Source organism: Anguilla rostrata, chromosome 13 (genome assembly GCF_018555375.3).
Source record: "Anguilla rostrata isolate EN2019 chromosome 13, ASM1855537v3, whole genome shotgun sequence".
In the NCBI taxonomy this organism is placed as follows: Eukaryota; Metazoa; Chordata; class Actinopteri; order Anguilliformes; family Anguillidae; genus Anguilla; species Anguilla rostrata.
The window spans coordinates 12,962,223-12,982,818 of NC_057945.1; the positions used below are offsets into that span (position 1 = coordinate 12,962,223).

The following is a 20,596-nucleotide window of genomic DNA, read 5'->3' on the forward strand; positions in this document are numbered from 1 at the left end:
TGACCTCATCAGTAGGTTTTAACCAAAATTTCATGGCTTGCACAAATAGGGTGAAGTGTCAGACAGTTATCTTAAATGACTCATTTCCATAGAGTTATTATTGTCCCTCAGCAATATACATGGCAGGACATCCTGAACTCTGTCCTGAGGACCACTGTGTTTGATGGGTGTGTTCCAGACAATCCCATAAATAGTAAAAAATAAAATTAAAATAAAAAATGATTGAAAACATGTAAAGCGTATAGCAACACCAGTGTACAGTCACCTGGGGCGACATAGCTGTCGGAGGGTTCGATCCCCCGCCCTGGGCGTGTCAAAGTGTCCCTGAGCAAGACACCTAACCCCTAATTGCTCCCAACGAGCTGATTGGTACCTTGCATGGCAGCCTTTCAACCATTGGTGTGTGAGTATGGGTGAATGAGAGGCATCAATTGTAAAGCTCTTTGGATAAAAGCGCTATATAAATGCAGTCCGTTTAACACCAGCTTTTGGCCCATCTCTGCCCACTTCACAATTTTAAAAGACACAGACTGGGGCTCAGAATGAGAGACCAGAAGGGAGAAGGGAGAAGGGAGAAGGGAGGAGGAGGGGGGAGGAAGGCACGATCGAACCAGCCAGTAATGCATCATAGGGACGTAGGTGGCCAGCGAGGGGGGAAACCATCTCGCGCCGGTCTAATAAATCCCGTCACAGTTCCTAATAGGGACCCACTGTAGATCAAGCTAGCTGTAATTGCTATTTTATTAGAATGTCAGCGCATGACTTTCAATTGTTTCCTAAAGACCAGCAAAAGCATTTTGGCACAAAAAAAAAATCCGAACAAGGAAGTGCTGTCCTTATGCAGTTATAGAGTAGACAAATAATCCAATTGTGTCATTGTAGATATTGTATCTATTCCCCAAAATGACAAAAAAAGCTAATCACCTACTAAAACCATTACACAAATTTGAAAGTAGTTGAACTACCAGCAAAACTGCTGCAAAATGCAATTAAACTACTAGTTTAAGTACATGTAGTCAAAGACTCCCCAACACTGGCCTTAAGTGTATATGAAGTGCACTTATCTGACCCAATGGGTGGGGAAAGAAAAGGTAACTGGCAGTTAGTCTGCACTCTCCTGAATTGGTGGAGGATACCACAGGGATGAAAGAAGCCACAGTTTTGACATTGTGAGAAAAATGTTTTGAATAAATATTGCAACTAAAACCCTTTTGCTTTATATATCTCAACACTGAGCAGGTGTTTTTTATTCACTCTGATTCATAATCAGAGAGATGTGATCCGAGTACTGAGGAGAAAAATAACTCAGTTCAAGTTCAAGTTTTCCAAACAAGATTTTGAAGAGCATATCCATTCCCTGCCTAATTATTTTCTTGTGCTCTTCCTTGTTCATGGTTTTAGACATTGTTCCCCTTTCCTGTCAACCACTCTTATTCCTTTGTTTACCCTAAAGCCAGGAAAATTAAATGAAAACACTTCATAAAATATCAAAAGGAGAGGTTGATAATGATGTAAGGGTGCACAGTAACCTACAGACTAAGGTGTTCTAAAACAATCAATCAGAAGATCCCTTTTGTAACAATTGTTTTGCAACTTACACATAGGGCTTTAAAAAGGCTTACGGCTTATGATTTTCGTGAAACGCTGAGCTTCTTAACTGAGGGTGGAGCTGGCTTCTTACGGTAAGACACTTTGAAAAATCGAATTGCCTCCTGGGCTGAGCCATGGAGAACAGACAAGAGAAATCCAAACTTAACTTTATTTGACAGGCAGGGGGAAAGCGAGCCAATTTCAGCAAATGTCTTTTACTAGCACATAATATTTACATGTAGTATTTTCCTGGTCTAAACACCCAAAATATGATTTGTTCACCAAGTATCCAAATGACCTTTTCGGGAACCCACCTAGACACAGCAACAAACAAACAAAAAAAATGCAGAATGCTCATTTTTGGTGGGATTGTCATCAAATTTCCAGTGTTGCGGCTGTGGTTACATTGTGTTTTTTAATTTACCTGGGACACTCGCAAAAAACTCTATCCATATTAAAAATCATATTTTAGGTGAGAAAAAACTTCCACCTCCACTGTGTTTGAGCTTATGTCACTTTCTTTCTGAAATATTTAGAGTAATTCTGAATCTTGGAACTTCCAAGAGATACCATTCAGAAGAGACCAGGATTATGTCTGTAGTCAAAAGGGTTCAAGAATAGTAACCATTTTATTTTGGGTATGTTATTTTCAGGCTTGTGTTAAAAACGGGGAAACGCGTAAGGGTTTGAAAACAGCCCCGCACAGTTACATTAATTACATAATTATCTGCCTTTTGTGTAGATGGTGTTGTTCATACTTCCGTCCACTAAGGGGCAAAGATTTTATTTGGTTGCTATAGGACTGTCTGTGGCAGTACTCTTTCCGCTCACTGGGCTCACTAACTTGACAACTATGGCCTCGACACGTGAGTAAATTTGAATATTTGAAGAGCTAACTTTTCTAGACGCTAAGATTGCATACCTTTCATACTCATACCTTCGTTTCGAAAATAGGTTAATTCAAGAAAATATTAATTTCACACTTTAGATTGTAAACACACGCATGCGAGGCCGTACGTGCTGATACTGCACTGGTCTTCAAATGAAACAATAACACGTTCATGTGTTAACTTCCAGCCTATGTACGACTATATGTTGTATTATCTTGAATACAATATATAGTCGTACATGGGCTAGAAGTCAACACATCAAAGTATTTATCAGCATATGCTTCGTTAAGCTGTAGGCTAAACTCTTCTAGATTTTATGACATATTTAGGAGTAATGAACGGAAACTGAAAATCATGAAAAATTATTCTTAACCATTAGTATATTTATTAAGCGAACCTTAAAAGGACATAGCGTAGCCTATATGCCCACATACATTCATGTGCAGGACATCGTAGTCATGTCATGCACCGCGGATCTAAGGCGTGCAACGTTAAGTCGATCTGTGAATCTAGTACTGTTCTACACTTATCAGACGCACTTGCAAAAACCGCCATTGATAAGACCGTCTTCCAAGTAGATGCCTAAACGCAAAACAAAAAAGCAACGCTTTGGCAACATGCATCCGTCTGATTCGCAAGTGTGTGACGTCGTGCAGACATATATGTCTATGACGTCGGGTACTCATCTTGTCTTTTCGCGAGTCACGTGTTCTCGTCTGAGTTGTCCGTCGTCCAGATTCTCCTGCCAGTCAAAACCAGAGAACACGGGAGTTGTATTGATGTTTACTGATAACTAGCAGGAGCCTGTGTAGTATATGAGGATCACGAGAAGAAGGAAGAAAAGCAAAAAAAGTTCATTCAAATTGGCGTCTTTGCATGGGTGAGCTGCAATTTAATTTAGTTTTCCGGAATCACTGTATAGTGTTTCATCGAAAAGATAACTACCTGGACTAACTGGCTTCCCATTGTAGCAACAATAACTAGCTTTCTAGCTGGTTATAGTCAGATTATAATCGTATTATTGTAGATGGTTAGTATTATGATACGAGACAGTTGCATTAAGCGGGTCGCCATTCTGAAATCTTAGTTAAATATAGGCTGTATCTGCTAGAGCTTTACCTGGGCAGTTAGCTAGCTAATGACAACGTTAGCTTGCGATATTTACAAAAGAGGTACTTGCTCTGTTCAGTCTAGCTATCCTTTCTAAACTGTCTGTTTTGCATTCATAGCAATGATGCTATGTGTGTTCTTTACATGTTTCCATTGCATTGCTCTGTGAGAACTCCTAGTTCGTACATAGTTATTACTATGTATCGAATTTGTACCAAATATTTCGCGCTACTTGTCTCCGGTCCACTCAGCTCCCAGCCGTTTTGTCCGTACCGAACGAACGAAAAAATATAGCTGCTTGAAAAAGAGATTAAATTTTTTTTTTAATGATAATTCATTTGGAGTTTTCCCTCAATTAAATGTACTGCTGGGTCTGATTACACTCCCTTACCAGAGTTGTCATGTTTATTTCTAGTCATCTCCTGACACTGTCTTGCTGTTAATATTCGTTATTATTGGGATTTGTTGCATGACTATCTTTGATGGGCTATAGTAAACACTTGATAAACTTGTAAGCTACAAGTAGCCAGAGACATTCTATGCTGCATCAGTTCTAGAAAACTAAGAACCTAACGTGGAGAGCAGATTTAGTAGGTAGAGGTTTAAGTGGGTAATTTACTTCAAAGGACGTTCAAACCTATCGAAAACGAACCACCGGAGAACTCTTTGCCGAATATCACGGTCATAGGCTATAGCCTACTCCGAACTCCGTGTTCTTCATTTTATGTCACTCCACGCCGCTGAGGGGCACACGCAGAACTTGTCTCGCAGATTTTAATGAGGTCGGTTGGAGATTTCAGGAACTGGTGTTCTATCTGATAGGTTCACCGTGATTGAATCATTAAATCAAGGACATTTATTTTGTCTTCCTCAAGAACCTCAAAACTCACCCTTTCAAATTATATCTCAGTGTTTCTTTTAAACTCAAATGTTTCTGTCATAAAAACAAAAAACAAAGAAGCCAACCCTTATCTCCCTTTAGTTCACAAGTCTTTCAACATGCACCTTGATGGTGGCACAAATATAATTGTCACTGTTCCAATCTACGGTTTTTTATGGTGTTTGCTTACCGTTATGTAATACGCTTTTGTAAGTCACTTTGTTTGAGTGCAAAATGAGTAAATTGTAAAGTTAAAATATTCTGACCTTTTGATTTGTTTCAGTTGCGTTCTGGTTGCGGTCACACTGTCGGGATGAGGATCCGGCTCCAGGGCACGGGCCACGGGGCGAACCTCCTCGCCGAGCTGAACCGCTGCCGGCTGTCCAGCTCCCTGTGCGACGTGGTGCTGCGCGTGGGCGGGCGCTCCTTTCCCGCCCACCGCGTGGTGCTGGCCTGCGCCGCCTCCTACTTCCGGAGCCTGTTCTCAGCGGGCGCCCGGCCCGCCAGCACGGTCACCCTGGACTTCGTGGCCCCCGCCAACTTCGAGAAAGTGCTGACCTTCATCTACACGGCGGAGATTTTCACCGACCTGATCAACGTGGGCGTGCTGTACGAGCTGGCCGAGCGGCTGGGGGTGAGGGAGCTGGTGCGCGCCTGCCACGCCACTTTCCCCGACCTGCGGGGGTCCGGGCCTGGGGAACAGGAGGCCGACGGGGACCCTGAACTGGGCCTCACCCCTACCCCCGTGGGGCCCGCTTCAGTGTGCTCGTCCTCGGCGGCCTCGTCTTCCTCCTCGTCCTCTTCCTCGGGCTACTCCACCGCGGCGCCCACCCCGGCCGCCCCTCTCCCTGCGCTCCCCAAGGACGGGAGCCGTTTCCACGTGCCCTCCCCCTACCTGTCCCCCTCCCCCTCCGCGCCCCCGCTCTCGCAGCCCCCCAAGGCGGAGGACGCGGGCTCGCTCTCCGAGTACGGCCGGGCGGCCGACGGGAAGCGCCCGGAGCAGAGCCCGTCGGACTGCGGCCCCCCGAGGGCCGCGGACTCCCTCCTGAACCCCCCCCTGCAGCTGAAGACCGAGGAGGTGGAGGAAGGAGAGGACTCGGCCGAGAGAGAGGGCGAGCAGGACGCAGCGACGGGGCAGGAGTCTGGGCCCACCCAGCCGTGCGCGGGCGACACGTACTCTTACCCGGACTCTTCGGCCCAACTGGGAGGCGAGCTCTGCGCCCCTTCCTCGTCGTCCGGGGACCCCCTGGAAGGCCTGCAGATGGGACCGGCGGAGGAGAGGCTGGGCATGGAGGAGGGGGATGTGCTCTTTGAGGAGGATGAAGAGGTGATAGGAGAAGAAAGGCCCGTGCTGGTGGGCGGAACGGGGGTAGGCGACGGCGGCGCGATGACGATGGAGGAGATCATCGAGCTGAGCGACGACGAGGCCAACTACATCGGGGAGGAGGAGGAGGAGGACGAAGACCTGGTGTGCCTGGAGGGCGGGAGCCGGAGCTGGGCCACGTGCAGGGCCTGCGGGGAGACGCTGCCGGCCGACGCGGCCGCCGTCCGAGCCCACGCCGAGACGCACCTGTCCGAGACCGGGGCCTGCCGCGTGTGCGGAGCCGGCTTCGCCGACCGCGCCGCCCGCGTCACGCACGCCCTCACGCACGTGGGCATCCTGCTCTTCTCCTGCGACATGTGCCGCCTGCAGTTCTGCAGCCAGGCCAGGCTCAACCGGCACCGCCGGCAGGCCATCGCCGGGGCTCAGCAGCCTCAGCCCGGGCAGCTCAACAGCACCTCCTGGGGGCCCGGAGGGGAACTGCGCTGTGCCGTTTGTGGGAAACTACTCGCCAAGGACTTCCAGGTCAGGCCGGGACTTTAGTTTTTGCGTTGTCATAATTTCACAGCTGCGGGTATATTAATAACCATCTGTAAGTTACCATCTGTTAAGTTACTGAAGTTTCATTGTGTAGCTACATTTGTGAGCTATACTAAGGCACTAGTGTCTGTGATGTACTTAATATATATGGGTGGGTGTTAGTTATCCTTCTGTCTCACACATTTCCCCTCCCCCTCTGTCCTTCTGTAGGCTGTGAGGGATCACCTCCTGGCCCACGTGTGTGTGCAGTCGCTGCGGTGCGGGGTGTGTCAGCACCCCCAGCCCTCGCTGTGCGCCCTGCTCTGGCACGCCCTCACGCACCTCTCCCTGCCCATCTACTCCTGCCCCCGCTGCGCCTGCAGCTTCCTGGAGCGCCCCCTGATGGAGAGGCACCTGGCGCTGCACACCGGGGAGGACGGGCCGGGGCCGGGGGCGGAGCCGGTCGCCCTGGGCGACGGCGCGGAGGAGCTGCGCTGCTTCCTGTGCCCGCAGGTCTTCCACTCGGCCTCCGCCTTCCAGTACCACCTGAGCCAGCACGCCGGCAACCTGCAGGTCCGGCCCGGTAGCGGCAAGCGCAAGGCCGAGCACGCCCTCGAGTACTCCTCCCCCTCGCCCGGCGAGGCGGGCGGGCCCGGCAGGGCGGGGCACCTGGGGGCGGGGCCGGACGGGTCGCTCGGCCCGGGTCTCCGCGGCGACGGGGTCGCCGGGGCGGGCCAGAAGGCCAAGTGGTACCGGTGCCGGTACTGCGGGAAGCCGTTCGCCCACTCGGGCGAGTTCACCTACCACCTGCGCATCCACACGGGCGAGAAGCCCTACCAGTGCAAGGTGTGCCTGCGCTTCTTCCGCGGCCGCTCCACCATGATCTGCCACCTGAAGACGCACGCGGGCGCCCTCATGTACCGCTGCACCGTCTGCGGCCTCTACTTCTCCACCCTCAAGCTGGTCTCCTCCCACATGGAGCTGCACAAGGACTGCCTGCCGCCCGACTTCAACATCGAGCAGACCTTCATGTACAATGACCACTCTAAAGAGCCCATGCCCAGCCTGGACAGCTGATCGGCTCTGGGGGAACCACGTGCCCCTATAGCCAAGCACCCCCGCCCATCCTGTCCGTCCGTGAATAGGATTTTTGAAGTTAATGCCAAGGTGTCGATTCTCGTTTGGGAAAGCAAACGTTTGGGAAAGCAAAACGAAACCATGTTTTGGTCCAGTTGTGACGTGTGATGCTCCGTATTCCTACGCCTCCGTCATCTGAACGTGCAAAAGATCTCTTCTTGCAGTAGGAACAATGAGCTCTACTTTTGCATCGTGACAACGGTTACTTGTGTTTAACAGACAAAGGTGTTTCAGTTAACACACGAGTACCACACAGAGCCTAGTGGATCAGTGTAGCGTCTGCACTAAAGAGATGCCTAGGAACCAGCAAGGAAATGTTTGCTCAAATCTGTTTCCAGCTATGGATCATTAGTGAAAGATGAGCACTTCCTGCTTCGTATCCGGGGCCCAGAACCTTTAGAAATGCTACCTTCTGCAATTCAATTTTCCTCAAACTGCAGGACATATGCTACAGAATTCTAAGAGCATTTGCCACGTCACTCCTATTCCAGATGCGTAAACTCTTAACGACTGTCAGGATAAACCTTATGCTGTCTGTGTGCGTGCGTTTCTCGTGTTCTGAGTAGTAAGTGATGGTTATAGCGATTTCATGGAGAGTATTATAATTTTATTTTAAAACTTTTTTACAGTATCAACACTATCCATTTCTGCCACTGGGTGGCAGCATAGTGAGTGGTTTGTCATTTTAGAAAAAGAAGAGGTGTCGGAAGTTGACACAGTGGCCCTGTTGGCACGGTCAGGTTTCAGCTCGGCCTCCATTTTAACAGGTTTAAGAAATGCTGAAAGTGTTTGCTTTGACGACAGTAGCCACTGGTCAAAAGGCATGGCCAGTAGAACAAATAATTTTATTATATATGGATCAGCCACGTGCATTACAGGCAGCTGCAGCTGGGGAGCGTTCAGCCGCAGCAGCATCCCAAAGTGCTGTGAACTTTTAATTTTTCTTGAATGACCGGTTTTGCTTTTTGAATCTCTCGACTAGTTTAGTTCCCATTCGGTCAGTTTATTTTCACTAGTTTATTCTCCCAGTGGATGTGGGTGTGTAACAACGGAAAATGAATTTGGCCCCCGTGTTGGCCCAAAATGGAGTTTGGCCCCTATTTCAGCTCTTGGTAGTGGCTGCAGCTGACAGATCACAGGTTAAGTACTGTTCCTTCATCATCAAAAAAAAAGAACTCTGGAAAGCAGGAAATAATTGACACAGCTTTACAAATATAGATGCTCCACATTTTGCAGCAATAGAGAATATCTAGCATCTTTCTCAAGGTCATGCAAGCACTTCTAATGTATAGCCTACATGCAGTTATATTAAATGTATGTTGTGCCTATATAGTGGTTAGGAAGCTCATATATCAGATGGTTGGCTGGCTGTGATACATGAAGCACCGCAGTCAAGAACACAAGTGCATACTCAGCACTGAGATTTTTTTCAAACTGAATATTAAAATCAAAGTCGCTTCCATTAGCTTTGCGATGTGCTGAATGCAGTCTTGCTCCATTTGCCACAGGTTACGGTGTCCCTGATCGTGGATGATAAATGTTCATAACAGAAATAATACAAGCAAGACCGCACAGTTGCTAGCTTGACATTAGAAACAATTTAAGCTCAACAGCCAATCATGTGACAGTAATGCATGCTAGGAGCGTTCAATGGTGGTCTGCTGGTTTCTGTTTTGACAGTATTAACAGCAAACCAATTTACAACCAAGAAATCAGGTGAAGTAAGTTACCTGCACATACAACCGGTCAATCAAGTGCTGAGTTGCTACAAAAACTAGTAGACTATGGACCAGAGTTGGACACCCCTGCTCTACAGTTTGAAATGCCTAGCTAGTTCATGACCCGATCCACATGCTATATGACACGGTCTCCCTTTGGGAAAAGTGTCTCTCAAAATGATGACAGTTGGAAATACGATGGCACTTGAGCGTGGAATGGATGCATCGCCAATATGTACGGACATTATAAAGACTATTAAGGGTTTTATTCATCAGTCAGTCATACTGTATGTCAGTTTTCACATACTGAGCCATGTAAGATGGAATGTTCTGCCAGTGGATGTCATCGGGCCCTGCATATACCTCAGGTCAGGCTGCAGATTCTGAAAAAAAAAAATCACTCAACTGGCCCTGTTCGTCGGTGCCACTATAGCCAATCAGCTGGCAGTGATTACTATGCATCAGAATACACTAAAAAAAACAACCTCATCCTTCTGTGTTTTTGAGCTACATTATTCCCACTCTACATTCAGGATTTATTCAAACGGCGGCTGCCGGTCTCTTAAACTGCATTTCAGCAAAAGGTCCTCATGCTTATCAGTAGCTCCGTTACAATTTGAATGTTGCAGAAAATTAAGTAGCACAATTACTCGTATGCAAAAAGCCAGTCAGGGCAGTGGTGTACCATTACAGGCATTTAGCGGACGCTCTTATCCAGAATGACTTACACAGTTCTTTACATAGCATTTACACTGCATCCGTTTGTACAGCTGGATATATACTGAAGCAATGCAGGTTAAGTGCCTTGCTCAAGGGTACAACAGCTGTGTCCCACCCGGGAATCGAGTGGTTACAAGACCACTTCCACACCCGCTATACTACACTGCTGCCCCCAGTGGATCGATTTGAGCGCGCCTGATATCTTTCTGTCAGCGATGACTTTAATATTTGTGTGTGAGGATGTCTGATTAATGCAACCAAGGCGCAGGGTACATTAGGTTTTGTGCAACCCACAAGTTTCCATTTGCCTTAATGTGCATATAAACCAGTAGTTTCACATTTTCCCCCTCCAAACTGTTGACTTTGTGATAAATGTCTGTCTGTTGTGTTCTTTAGCTGACTAACTTCATTTTTTTAAATATGCAACACACTAATTTTTATTTAGCAAGACATGCAAAACTGGGAACCATCTTTCAAAAAATTGTGTAAATTCATAAGTACGGAACTATAGCTACTGATTGTGTGCTCCCATAAACCCCCAAAGTTCATATCTAACCGACACTTTCAAGAAAGATTTTTTTTAAAGATTAAATTGGTGTAGTGAATCATCATTTATATATAAAGTGATAAAACTGTGTTAAGGCGTGCATGCTTCTGTGTACTTAAAAGAAATGGATGGTGCTGTATTAATATTCTGGTCCATTTATGAAGATATTGATCTAAACATTTCTGAGAAAAAATGAAAATGTAGACTTTTCTTTTCAAATGTACAGTGTCTGTACCAGTACGGAAGCAATGCTTTGGCCTTATTAATTTCTTCTGAGCCTATTTATAGAAGTGTCTTCTATTCACAGAATTGTAGTTTTATTTTATATGGGTTTTAAAAGCTAGTTTTATTTGTATTGTTTTTAATAAGTGTGAGATGCTGTCATTGCAAACCATGACAATTTTATTACACTGTCCTAATCCTGTTTTGTATCTGTTCTATTAAGAATAAAAATCTGAAAATGAATGCTTTAGCATTACTTTGGAGTCCCTAAGGAGATGACCCTAACTAGTTTTTAGGCTATAGGTTTTGTAATAAATTAAAAAGTTAAAATAATGACATACAAACACACATATATACAGAGGCTTCATTTTAAAATTCTGAATTTTATAGTGTAGTGATTGACAAATTGTAACAAGGTCATTTATAGTGCATGCTGGACCCTTCCTTGGCCATGTCACTGGCTGTCTGACTGGGAGTCTGCAGTGTTAGGATACCACTGGCCTTTCCCGCTAGGGGTAAACCAAACAATATTTGCCAACCAGGAAGTATAAACTGCCTATTGACATTCAACCACAGCTACAGCCTGTGGCTGTTGCCATAAAAACACGCGACAATGCTTCAGAAAATTTGTGTAAAATATATTTGGTCCGATCCTTGAATATTGCACAACAATCGTAAGGCATATGGTCTAATGTGTCCTTCATGTCTACATTAGTTGACAGAATCCTTCATAATTTATTTCTACTTGTTAATCATCTACACTTGAAATATGACCATTTGAACATGGTGGTCTTACACGGTTTGTGGTTCGTTCTTGAATTTTCTTGAGAAAGTTTGGAGAAAACTAAATTCTCCAGCAATGACTTTTAATTACTGATCACACTGGTTTGTTTTCACCAGAACTGCAATGGACAGAGAAAGAAATATCTAGTCGACTATGCCACTACAGACTACTCTGTCCAGTCCACTTGATGATGTCACAAAGACTGTTCCTAGTCGCCCATGAGATCAGCTGACTTCTCAGATTGCTCAACTGGGCTTTTCATCAAGTTGGATTCACTGAACAAATCAAATACAACATTTTTCCACAAGACATTGATCTTGCTGGACTATATGCCCTCTTGAGGCAAAGCAAAAGGGATCTGTGTCAGTATATGATTGTTTCATGACATCATCAATAAATACATATCCGTAAGATAACATAAATAGAAAATCGCTTCTATGCGTTGACCCTAGCCAGCTCCATTTGGTCGGCGTTTAATGGCGGTATTTGTTTAATTTGTGTACTTTCTGAGATAGAGTGCGGAGGAGCAGAAAGAGACGGGTGTGTCGGTGGGAGGGACGGTCCATGCGGCTGCTACGCAAAGATGGTGGCGATGAATTCGCGGAACCGCTTGGCGTACTGCTCCGGGTGGACCGTGGAGATCTCCGCTCCGGCCTGGAGAGCATACAGGGATCACACGTTCGTTAATTCCGGTGGTTTGGGCAGCCGGGGCCTCCAAACTCCACGCCGGCCTGCTGCGTGCGACTCTGGGACTCGGCGGTAGCTCCGCCTCCTCCCGCCGTACAGCTGCGACTCACCCCGTGTTTGACCGTCTTGGCCGCGTGCGCCGCCTTCTTCTTGGTGTCGTACTGCGTCAGCACGTCGATCAGGCCGATGAAGTACACCTCCCTCTGGGGGGCACCTGGAAAGGAAATGGGGGGGGGGGTGACCAATTATCTCCACTGGCCGACAATCCACATCCTCCCTGACCCCCTCCACTGGTCAAAACCGGGTTTTTGCTCCCCTGACCCCCTCTACTGGCCAAAATCAGGTCCTTCACCTCCTCTGTGGCATTATGTTACTTTACTCTCACGATCGGTCACCTTTTCAACAGATGACTATTTTCTCTCACTCTGTGGCTCCAGATTTCTCTGCTGCTCTTTAGTGCTGTTCCTCACTCTCACTCTGCCTCTCTTGTGAAGTCGCTCAATAATGTGCACTAGGCAAACAGGCAGCCCGGCAAACAAAACGTTCTCACAATGTGGCTGCAATTTAGTGCCAATGTTATAACACTGACAAAACATTCCACCTACGCTTGGAGGACAGTGTGTGACGGGCGTGGCCTCCCCGCTCCAGACTGACCTGGTGCACTTTTCACAGCGTACATGTCCACGTAGGGCTCAAACTCCCCGGGGCCCAGGGGCCTGTACGAGCTCAGGTACCCGGCAATGCCGTCGGGGGACGTCCCGTACGAGCCCACGGTGGGCGCGGGCACCTGGCCGTTCTCGGGCTCCGCCTCCTCCTCGTACGAAGACTCCTCCAGCTCCTCCTCCTCGCGCTCGGCCCGGGCCACGTCGTGGATCCCCAGCAGCAGGCTGTAGCCCATGATCCTCAGCTTCACCAGGAACTGCAGCGCATGCACGCACAGATAAACACCACACATATACACACACACCCCAGGGGCACACACAGACACACACACCCCAAGTGCACACACACACACCCCAAGTGCACACACAGACACACACACCCCAAGTGCACACACACACACACACACACCCCAAGTGCACACATGCACACAAACCACATGGACACACACACCACACATACACACAGACACCACATGGACACACACACATTCATTTAAACACACCATATCCAGACATATACATACAAACATTATCACGCACACAAACGCACATACATATGTACCACACGTACACACACACCACAGACTCACACACCACATACACACACACACATACATACATATACACACCACATCAACACATGTACATTGCATACATGAGCACGCACACAAACACACATACCACACACACACACCACATCAACACATATACATGCACACACGCGTGCACACACAAACGCACATAAAAATAAGCGAGTTGGCGCAGGTGCTTTCACGCGACCGTCTGGCCGATCGGCGCCCGGCCGCAGGGGGGGCCGGCCTTCCTGGCGGTGGGGCGGGGTCGCGGACCTCCTCACCTCCACGTCCCTGTTGAGCTTCTCCATGACGCGGTCCTTCTCCTCCTCGCTGACGTACACCTTCTGCAAGTTGTTCCGGAAGTCCACGTCCTTATAGGTGGGCAGCTCCTTCACCTGGGCAGCACGGCGAGTGCGGCAGGAGGGTAGAGGGGCGGGGTTTATCCAGAGGATGTGCTCAGTGTTAAGAGGGGGGCTTTACGACGCAAACAGTTCACTCAGATTCCCTCTCTGCTCATGCACAACACCAGCACGTTCATTTAATATGTGCACATTTCTTCTAATAAAATTATTAAGAAACAATTCCTGAAAACAAATGGCCACAGAAACGTATAGATGACTGCACTGATGACAGCGCATGTTGAATTGTACAAATGCTTGTTCGTCCAATTTATTCCTAAACTGAAGATCTGTAAACAGGCATTTAAAAGATTTTTTCTTTATCGCATGGACTACTCATCAAGGCTAACTCAAATATCTTCTCCTGAAATGTACATTTCTCTTACTGAGGGTGCCCAGGAATATGACTATTCTGATTTTTGTGGGTATTTATCTCTGCTGTGGAAAAAACGTGGAAAAAGGGGGGTGCTGGGTGGCTCGTCATGTTTGGCCATCGCTCTGCCCCGTGGAATCTGGACCGCGCCAGTCTCGGCTGCGGCCGGGGCACAGCATGAAAGACGTGTGAATGGAAGAGAAATGAAAAATCGCTGCGTTCAGCCATACCTTCTCTTTATCGCTCGCTTCCCGAGAAACCAGGGAGCCCTGGAAAGAGGAGGGATATAAATTATTATTTTTTGAATGTTACAAATTATGCTAATGCTACCACAGTTTATAAATGCGCAGACACACACACACACACACACACACATGCACGCACACTGAAGCATGATCAGCTAAATACTACCTGATACAAACCACAGCATGAGGTAATACTGATCCAGGATCAGTGCCCTTTTTACACCTGGAGAGCATACAAGAGGGGTCTCTAACCCTGATCCTGGTGTTAAAAACACTGCTGGTTTTACACTTACCGGTAACCGATCAAATAAAGCCACTGATCGCATAGTTAACCCACCTATCCTAATGAAATCCAGCACACCCTGTGGCTCTTCAGGACTACGGCTGCTGGCCCCTGGTGTGGAGTACCACTGTGCTACAGAGAAGCCTCAGGCCCTCTCCCTCCTGCCTCACCTTCAGGTCATACTTTGTGTGCACAACAAGCCGGTGGCTGAACATGTTCCTCATGACGATGATGTAGGTGTCCTCGCTGTCAACGCTGACGCGGTACATGCCCAGGAACTGAGGGAGCAGAGTGCTGCCGTGGCACGTCACAATGTGCTGAGGGAGAGGAAGAGAGGTGAGGGGGTGGACAGGGAGGAGAGGGCAGGGAGAAGGAGGGGAGAGGAAGAGGAGGGGAGGAGAGAGGAGGAGAGAGGGGGAGGGAGAGGGTGAGAGAGAGAAGGGAGAGAGGGGGGAGGACAGAGAGAGAGGGAGAGAGAGAGAGGAGAGAGAGAGGAGAGGGAGAGTGGAGAGGAGAGAGAGGAAGGAGAGAGAGAGAGGGAGAGAGAGAGGGGGAGAGAGGGGGGAGGAGGAGAGAGAGAGAGAGAGAGAGAGAGAGAGGGGAGGAGAGAGGAGGAGGGGAGAGGAGGAGAGAGAGAGAGAGAGGGAGGGGGGGAGAGAGGGGGGGAGGGGGGAGAGGGAGGGAGAGAGAGAGGGAGAGGGGGGGAGAGGGAGAGATTGAGAGAGAGAGAGAGAGGGAGGGAGGGTGGGAGGGCAGAAGGAAGAGAGAGAGAGAGAGAGAGGGAGGGAGGGAGAGAGTGAGAGAGAGCCGCTGTGACACCAGGGGCTGGTACAAGAAGAACATTGTGTAATAGGGTCACATCACAGTTCCCACAACCATGGCACATCATGAGCATGGTACATCCCCATAAATGTGAAAAGCTCCCACAAACATTGCAAGTCCCCACAAATTCAGAACATACCCAGAAATACACGTCCTCACACAGTCCAAATACAGCAGGTCCGCATAAGCATGGTAAGTCCCCAGAAACACATAGCAAGCTGTCACAGAGTGTATATACAATATTGGGAAAGGCTGCCCCAGGCCCCAGGTCAGCAGTCTACCTTACCTGGTGATACTCAGACAGGAGGTTGTGCATGTCCTCCACTTCCTCACTGGAGATCTGCTTGACCACCAGCGTGCGGTCATAAGAGGTCATGAGCAGCCCCTCATCCTGGCCCTCCCCACCCCTAACAGGGGGGCTGCGTGCCAGAGAGACCTGTGGAATTGGGGGGGGGGAGGGGGGCACACATCAGTTAGGAGACAGCCACAGATGTTATCATAAGCTCCAATGCCTACCTGAGACAAAAATGCCCATGGAGACACATTAGTGGCTTTGCAATCCACCCCATCACTAAAAAACCCAGCAACACAAATGGCCTCTTCAATACGCCACTGTTTTAGTCATCATCATCTAAAGACCACTGCAGGCAATGTTAAAGGACTTGGAAGGAGCTAAATATTCACTGCCAATCATAGACTTGCATGAACCATTCAAATGACCTAGATCAAATTGGTGGACCTTCAATAACAAATGACTTCCCCATTTAGAGGTTCTTTCTTCAGGAAAAGGAGGCAACAACATTTAGCCCAACGTAAAAAAAAAACAAACAAGACTTCACACCTGATAATCCAAATCTTCGATCCCAAAGCGTTCTCGGAGGTTGCGGAAGACCTGCGGGCAGTACTCCTTAAACTTGAAATGTCCCGGAAGATTCTCTCTGCGGGGGGAAAGATGAAGGAGACCCAAAATGAAATACATGACGTGGCACAGGCACTTCGACATCAGCACAAACTTTGATCAGGCCAGATTCGCAAGTGTACTACTGACACACCCTACCGAAAGCATTAGCCTTTTTTACAGTGTAACTCTGAAAATGGATTCAATTTTAAAATACCCTTTCATCCCTTACTTGTATTTTCTCTCAACGGGAATACCCAAATATATCTGCAGGACTCTCCCATGATAGGCCTGTGCAATGTCCTCTGATGGTCGGGGGAGGAGCCAATAACATGCAGAAATGTGGACAGCCAGCTGATGTTTCTTTTCATAGCCCACCAACTGTGCTGCAGAAGGAGTAATGCACCCCTTACGTAGCTTCCCATGCCCCAAAAAAACCTAATTTGCAAAAGGTGGAGAAATTCTACAGGAGAAGCTACCCAATCACTTAGAAACGGCAACAGTGAAGTCCGACTGAATTCTGAGATTTCCTCTAGTGAAACGTATATTGTAGGGTGTACCGTGTACTAAGACTTGGACAAGGAAAATTGTGGACAAAGATTTCCGGTGCACAGCAAATCCTGGTGCCCGAAAGCCTCCTTCCCCAGGCGACACTGTGGCCAATTACATAGCGTACCATGGAGCTCCCAGCCACAATCAGCCCTGGGACGGTTCCTAGGCCAGGGAAGTGCTGCTGAACTGGGAACAAGTGCCTCATACTCCACCTGAAAGCCTCAGATTTTCTCAGGAATTTCTCACTCCCTGTCGGGACGTTCACACACAGACACCAGCCCCTCTGTCACTTCCCCGCTACTGTTCCTGTGCTGGTACACAGCAGAGCAAAAGCAGCGGGGGAGAACATCTTGAAATCATGACTGAAATGTCTTTACATGCTGCCATTGCATCTCTATGCTCATTAGAACCCCAGATAAAATACTTAGAATTGTCAAAACACCCACCCCCCGCCCCACCAGAAAGTGCTGCTCAAATAGAATTCTGCATCCAAGAATCAAACATTTCGGAGGCGATTCTTTTCGGGAACGCACTGTGTCCTGTGGTTTGCTCCAAAACAGAGAGCATGCAATACACGGTAAATTTCTGTTGCTTGCTGCACACTGTGCTAAGAGGGGAAGCCTCTCAATGGTATCAGAAGAACAAAATGACCAACAACAAAGGGGCTACCCAAGGGGTAGGGCATTTCAGTGCGAGAAGGAAGCAGACCAGCAGATTTTTGAAAAACTGCATTTGATCTGGCATCCTTCCAGCCAGACCTGAATTCCTGGAGAGATTATGGGATTGTGGAAATCCACTCCTGCCTTGCTGAAAATACCGCCCCAATCTCGGTGAAGTAAGCCGAGCCGAAGGTTGAAAACGCTGCAGCCAATCGCAATGCACAAACCCAAGTTGCGCACACCCTCCCTCCTTCTGAGTCCAAACAGCGGTGCAATGCCAACTCCTCAAACCATCACCCGGGTTGCCAGACACATGATTTTTCACCCCTCCAAATGTTCCTCAAATTTCCCCATAACCTCAACTTCAAAATGCCACACCTACCATTAACTCTGAATCATACTGGCACTTTCACAGATCCCCACATTTTGGGGGAGACCCTCTGGCAACCCTGAGCGTAATTCTGATCGGTCCGTTCCAGGGCTATGGGTCCAAGTGGGCACCAGTGGTACGGCCCTAAAAATTCCATTCCACCAGAGGCTCTCCCACAAGGCTGATTGCTCCAGTCAGCCTCTGCAATGCATCCTGTTTATGTGAGCCGTAACCTACATTTAACAAGGCTTCCTGTGAATGCCCAGTTCCTCAGAGGGCTTATTTAACTGATTTGAGCAAAGGCGGTTTAGCACGATTACCAGCATGTTTTTTTGGTCAGTTTTCAGAAACTGTTCTTGGATTATTCCAAGTATGCAACCGTATGGCAGTCATCCGTAGAATTCTGTATCATTGTTTTTAAAAAGGGAACCTTGGAGAGACAGAAAAAACAAGCTTATAAACTGAAGAAAAATAAACCTACTAATCTTTTGTTTATTTCCATGGTGAAAAGGATCTCTTTACTAAATGTACCGCACAGAACATGTTAAACTAGACTGTGAGTTCATATTGACATATATTATGTCGTTTGGCTGTAGACAGTCGGTGTACAGTTTGTGTCTTACTTGTTGAAGAGGTGGTTAGTGACTTTAATCTTAATATTTGCTTTGAAGTCATCAGGGAGCAACATTACAGGAACTGGCACCTGGCTGAGGTCATTGATCTAAAAAAAAGAAAAAGAAAAAAAGAGTACACTGCATCAGGAAGGCACATGTCCGTCCCCTACAAAAAAAATAATTAAAAAACACACCCCAATACAGTAATACATCGGGATTCATCAACATTATTAACAGGCTGAGGGCAAAGTGAGCACTAAGCCTTTTCTGTATTTGTGACGTCAATAAAACGAATTAACAAACGTTACATTTTACAAATGCCAGTAAGTGCCTGTAGCAGACATTCTTTTTCTGACCGCTGTCAACAGTGCTGCGTGGGAAACTTTCCCCACTAACTTCCATTTCAATTTTGAGTCCGGTGCTGTCCACTGAACGTGAAAATTGCCAGCTGGCTGTCTAACTTTTATTTGTACTAGCAAACGCCTAATAACTTTACGTGCATAGATAGTGTGTTGTTAGCTATCAATCTAGATCTATCCTTATGGAACGTTATCCATTTTTTCCGTTTGGCGATGAAGCAGAGGAATTGCTCCCCTTTGGAGTAACTATCATGCATCAGTTAAATACCCACCCAGCTATCCTAAAACGTCACATGTACACACAATACGCAGGTGAATTAACAGTAATCAGTCGCCACAAGTCAGATATAAAACTAAAAAGCGAAATGGCATTCGGATACAGATGTGGCTGAAAAGTGACACAAACTGACCGGCTAGCGGATTGTTATTAAGCCTGCTAACTAGCCAGCCACAGCAAGCTAGTCAAGCGAGTAAGTTAGACTACTGTGTAACTTATATCTTTCAATCGATGCCCGTTCCCTAACGAAAAAAAACGAGACTAGCAAGCCGCAAAACATAAATTAAATAAATGATCTCAATAGCTTACAATTTAGCTTCTCTTTTAACAAAAAGTCAAGCTAGCAAGCTTTTCATTTTCTTGCTAGTTAGCTAATATGAACTAACTAGCTAGCGTATACCTACCGAGTGATTGACTCCCCACATAAGTACACTAAGCACCGGATCGCTGGCTCGAAATACCTCCACCTTCTGTTGTACAAAATGTTTCTTCTTGGTCTTGGTTTTAGGAGCCAAAATGACCATAGGGCTTGAAGCGGAGCCCGAGCTACCAAGAGACGCCATCGTAATGTTTGCTTGTGCTTGTGTTTGAGAGGTGTTGATAGCTAAATAGCCAGTTAGCAAGCAGGCTACTTTTCCCACTTGCCAAACTTCTTTCCACCGAAACAACCTCTCCAATCAGCTAGCTAGATTTTCTAGCAATGGTAGCAGCATCAACCCGGCGTTACTGTGGGAAAGGTCCGCAAAAATTGCTTAGGACTAGGACTTTCCGTTCCATACCTAGATTTTTTTCCCTGGTCAAGTTTTTATTTATTTATTTTTCGGTTTGCTCTCGCTCCTGGTCACGTCCTCGGTCCGTATTGTATGCTATAATATTTGAATAACAACATTCAGTACCTGAATCAGTATCCTGTAGGTCCCCAGTCACGTGTCCGTCAAATAGACAAGTGATTAAACCATGGTCCTAATTCATACAAATAAATGTGAGCTTTAAAAAATATATTTGCAGCGTCCTAAACCATGAGCACGAAACTTTGGCAGTGCATCGTTAGTTCTTTTTCGAAAAATCACGATAAAACACTGGTTTTGGGGTAGCCTGCCTTATTATGCTTTGATCACTTAATTTAAAAGTTGGTTTGGGCTTTTGGTTCAAATTTATTGAACAGGAAACATCATCGAGTTCACGGGACCGCGATGCACAAAAACAATTGACGTAGGCCTCCTTGACTCAGTGGGTGAAAGTTGTTTCGGTGCCTGCATATGGTAAGCAACCTAATGCTTGTAACGTCGGCATTTCTTTGTAAATCCATACTGTGTAACAACACTAGAATTGAGTTTCACTGTGACATATTTAGAATGTACCTTCTCTAATTGAAATACACAAT

General features: G+C 47.0%; 2 protein-coding genes across 4 annotated transcripts; one reads left to right on the forward strand and one right to left on the reverse strand.

Annotated features, from left to right (window-relative positions):
- Nucleotides 1-2,632: 2,632 nt before the first annotated feature.
- LOC135237362 (zinc finger and BTB domain-containing protein 39) lies at nucleotides 2,633-10,897 on the forward strand. The gene is made up of 3 exons (XM_064304464.1): nucleotides 2,633-3,360; nucleotides 4,754-6,316; nucleotides 6,542-10,897. The coding sequence occupies exons 2-3, from the start codon at nucleotides 4,784-4,786 to the stop codon at nucleotides 7,385-7,387; spliced, it is 2,379 nt and encodes a 792-aa protein (XP_064160534.1). The 5' UTR covers nucleotides 2,633-3,360; nucleotides 4,754-4,783; the 3' UTR covers nucleotides 7,388-10,897.
- Nucleotides 10,898-11,271: 374 nt separating this feature from the next.
- LOC135237363 (phosphatidylinositol 5-phosphate 4-kinase type-2 gamma-like) lies at nucleotides 11,272-20,283 on the reverse strand. Of its 3 annotated transcripts, none has more exons than XM_064304466.1 (10): nucleotides 20,109-20,283; nucleotides 18,586-18,683; nucleotides 16,325-16,421; nucleotides 15,770-15,919; nucleotides 14,832-14,978; nucleotides 14,364-14,402; nucleotides 13,644-13,757; nucleotides 12,780-13,044; nucleotides 12,236-12,339; nucleotides 11,272-12,092 (listed from the first exon to the last, which is right to left on the reverse strand). In XM_064304466.1, the coding sequence occupies exons 2-10, from the start codon at nucleotides 18,648-18,650 to the stop codon at nucleotides 12,012-12,014; spliced, it is 1,062 nt and encodes a 353-aa protein (XP_064160536.1). In that variant the 5' UTR covers nucleotides 18,651-18,683; nucleotides 20,109-20,283; the 3' UTR covers nucleotides 11,272-12,011. The 3 variants fall into 3 exon arrangements, with proteins under 3 accessions (XP_064160536.1, XP_064160537.1, XP_064160535.1); XM_064304467.1 differs by lacking the exon at nucleotides 20,109-20,283 and adding an exon at nucleotides 19,992-20,015; XM_064304465.1 differs by lacking the exon at nucleotides 20,109-20,283 and adding an exon at nucleotides 19,617-19,975.
- Between the last annotated feature and the right edge of the window lie 313 nt (nucleotides 20,284-20,596).

Coding starts and splice junctions, on each gene's coding strand:
- LOC135237362 (XM_064304464.1), top strand. CDS start 4,784: ATGAGGATCCGGCTCCAGGGCACGGGCCACGGGGCGAACCTCCTCGCC. Junction 6,317..6,541: donor TACTCGCCAAGGACTTCCAG/GTCAGGCCGGGA, acceptor GTCCTTCTGTAG/GCTGTGAGGGATCACCTCCT.
- LOC135237363 (XM_064304465.1), bottom strand. CDS start 19,775: ATGGCGTCTCTTGGTAGCTCGGGCTCCGCTTCAAGCCCTATGGTCATT. Junction 14,403..14,831: donor ACACAAAGTATGACCTGAAG/GTGAGGCAGGAG, acceptor TCCTCTTTCCAG/GGCTCCCTGGTTTCTCGGGA. Junction 13,045..13,643: donor AGCTCAACAGGGACGTGGAG/GTGAGGAGGTCC, acceptor CATGCGCTGCAG/TTCCTGGTGAAGCTGAGGAT.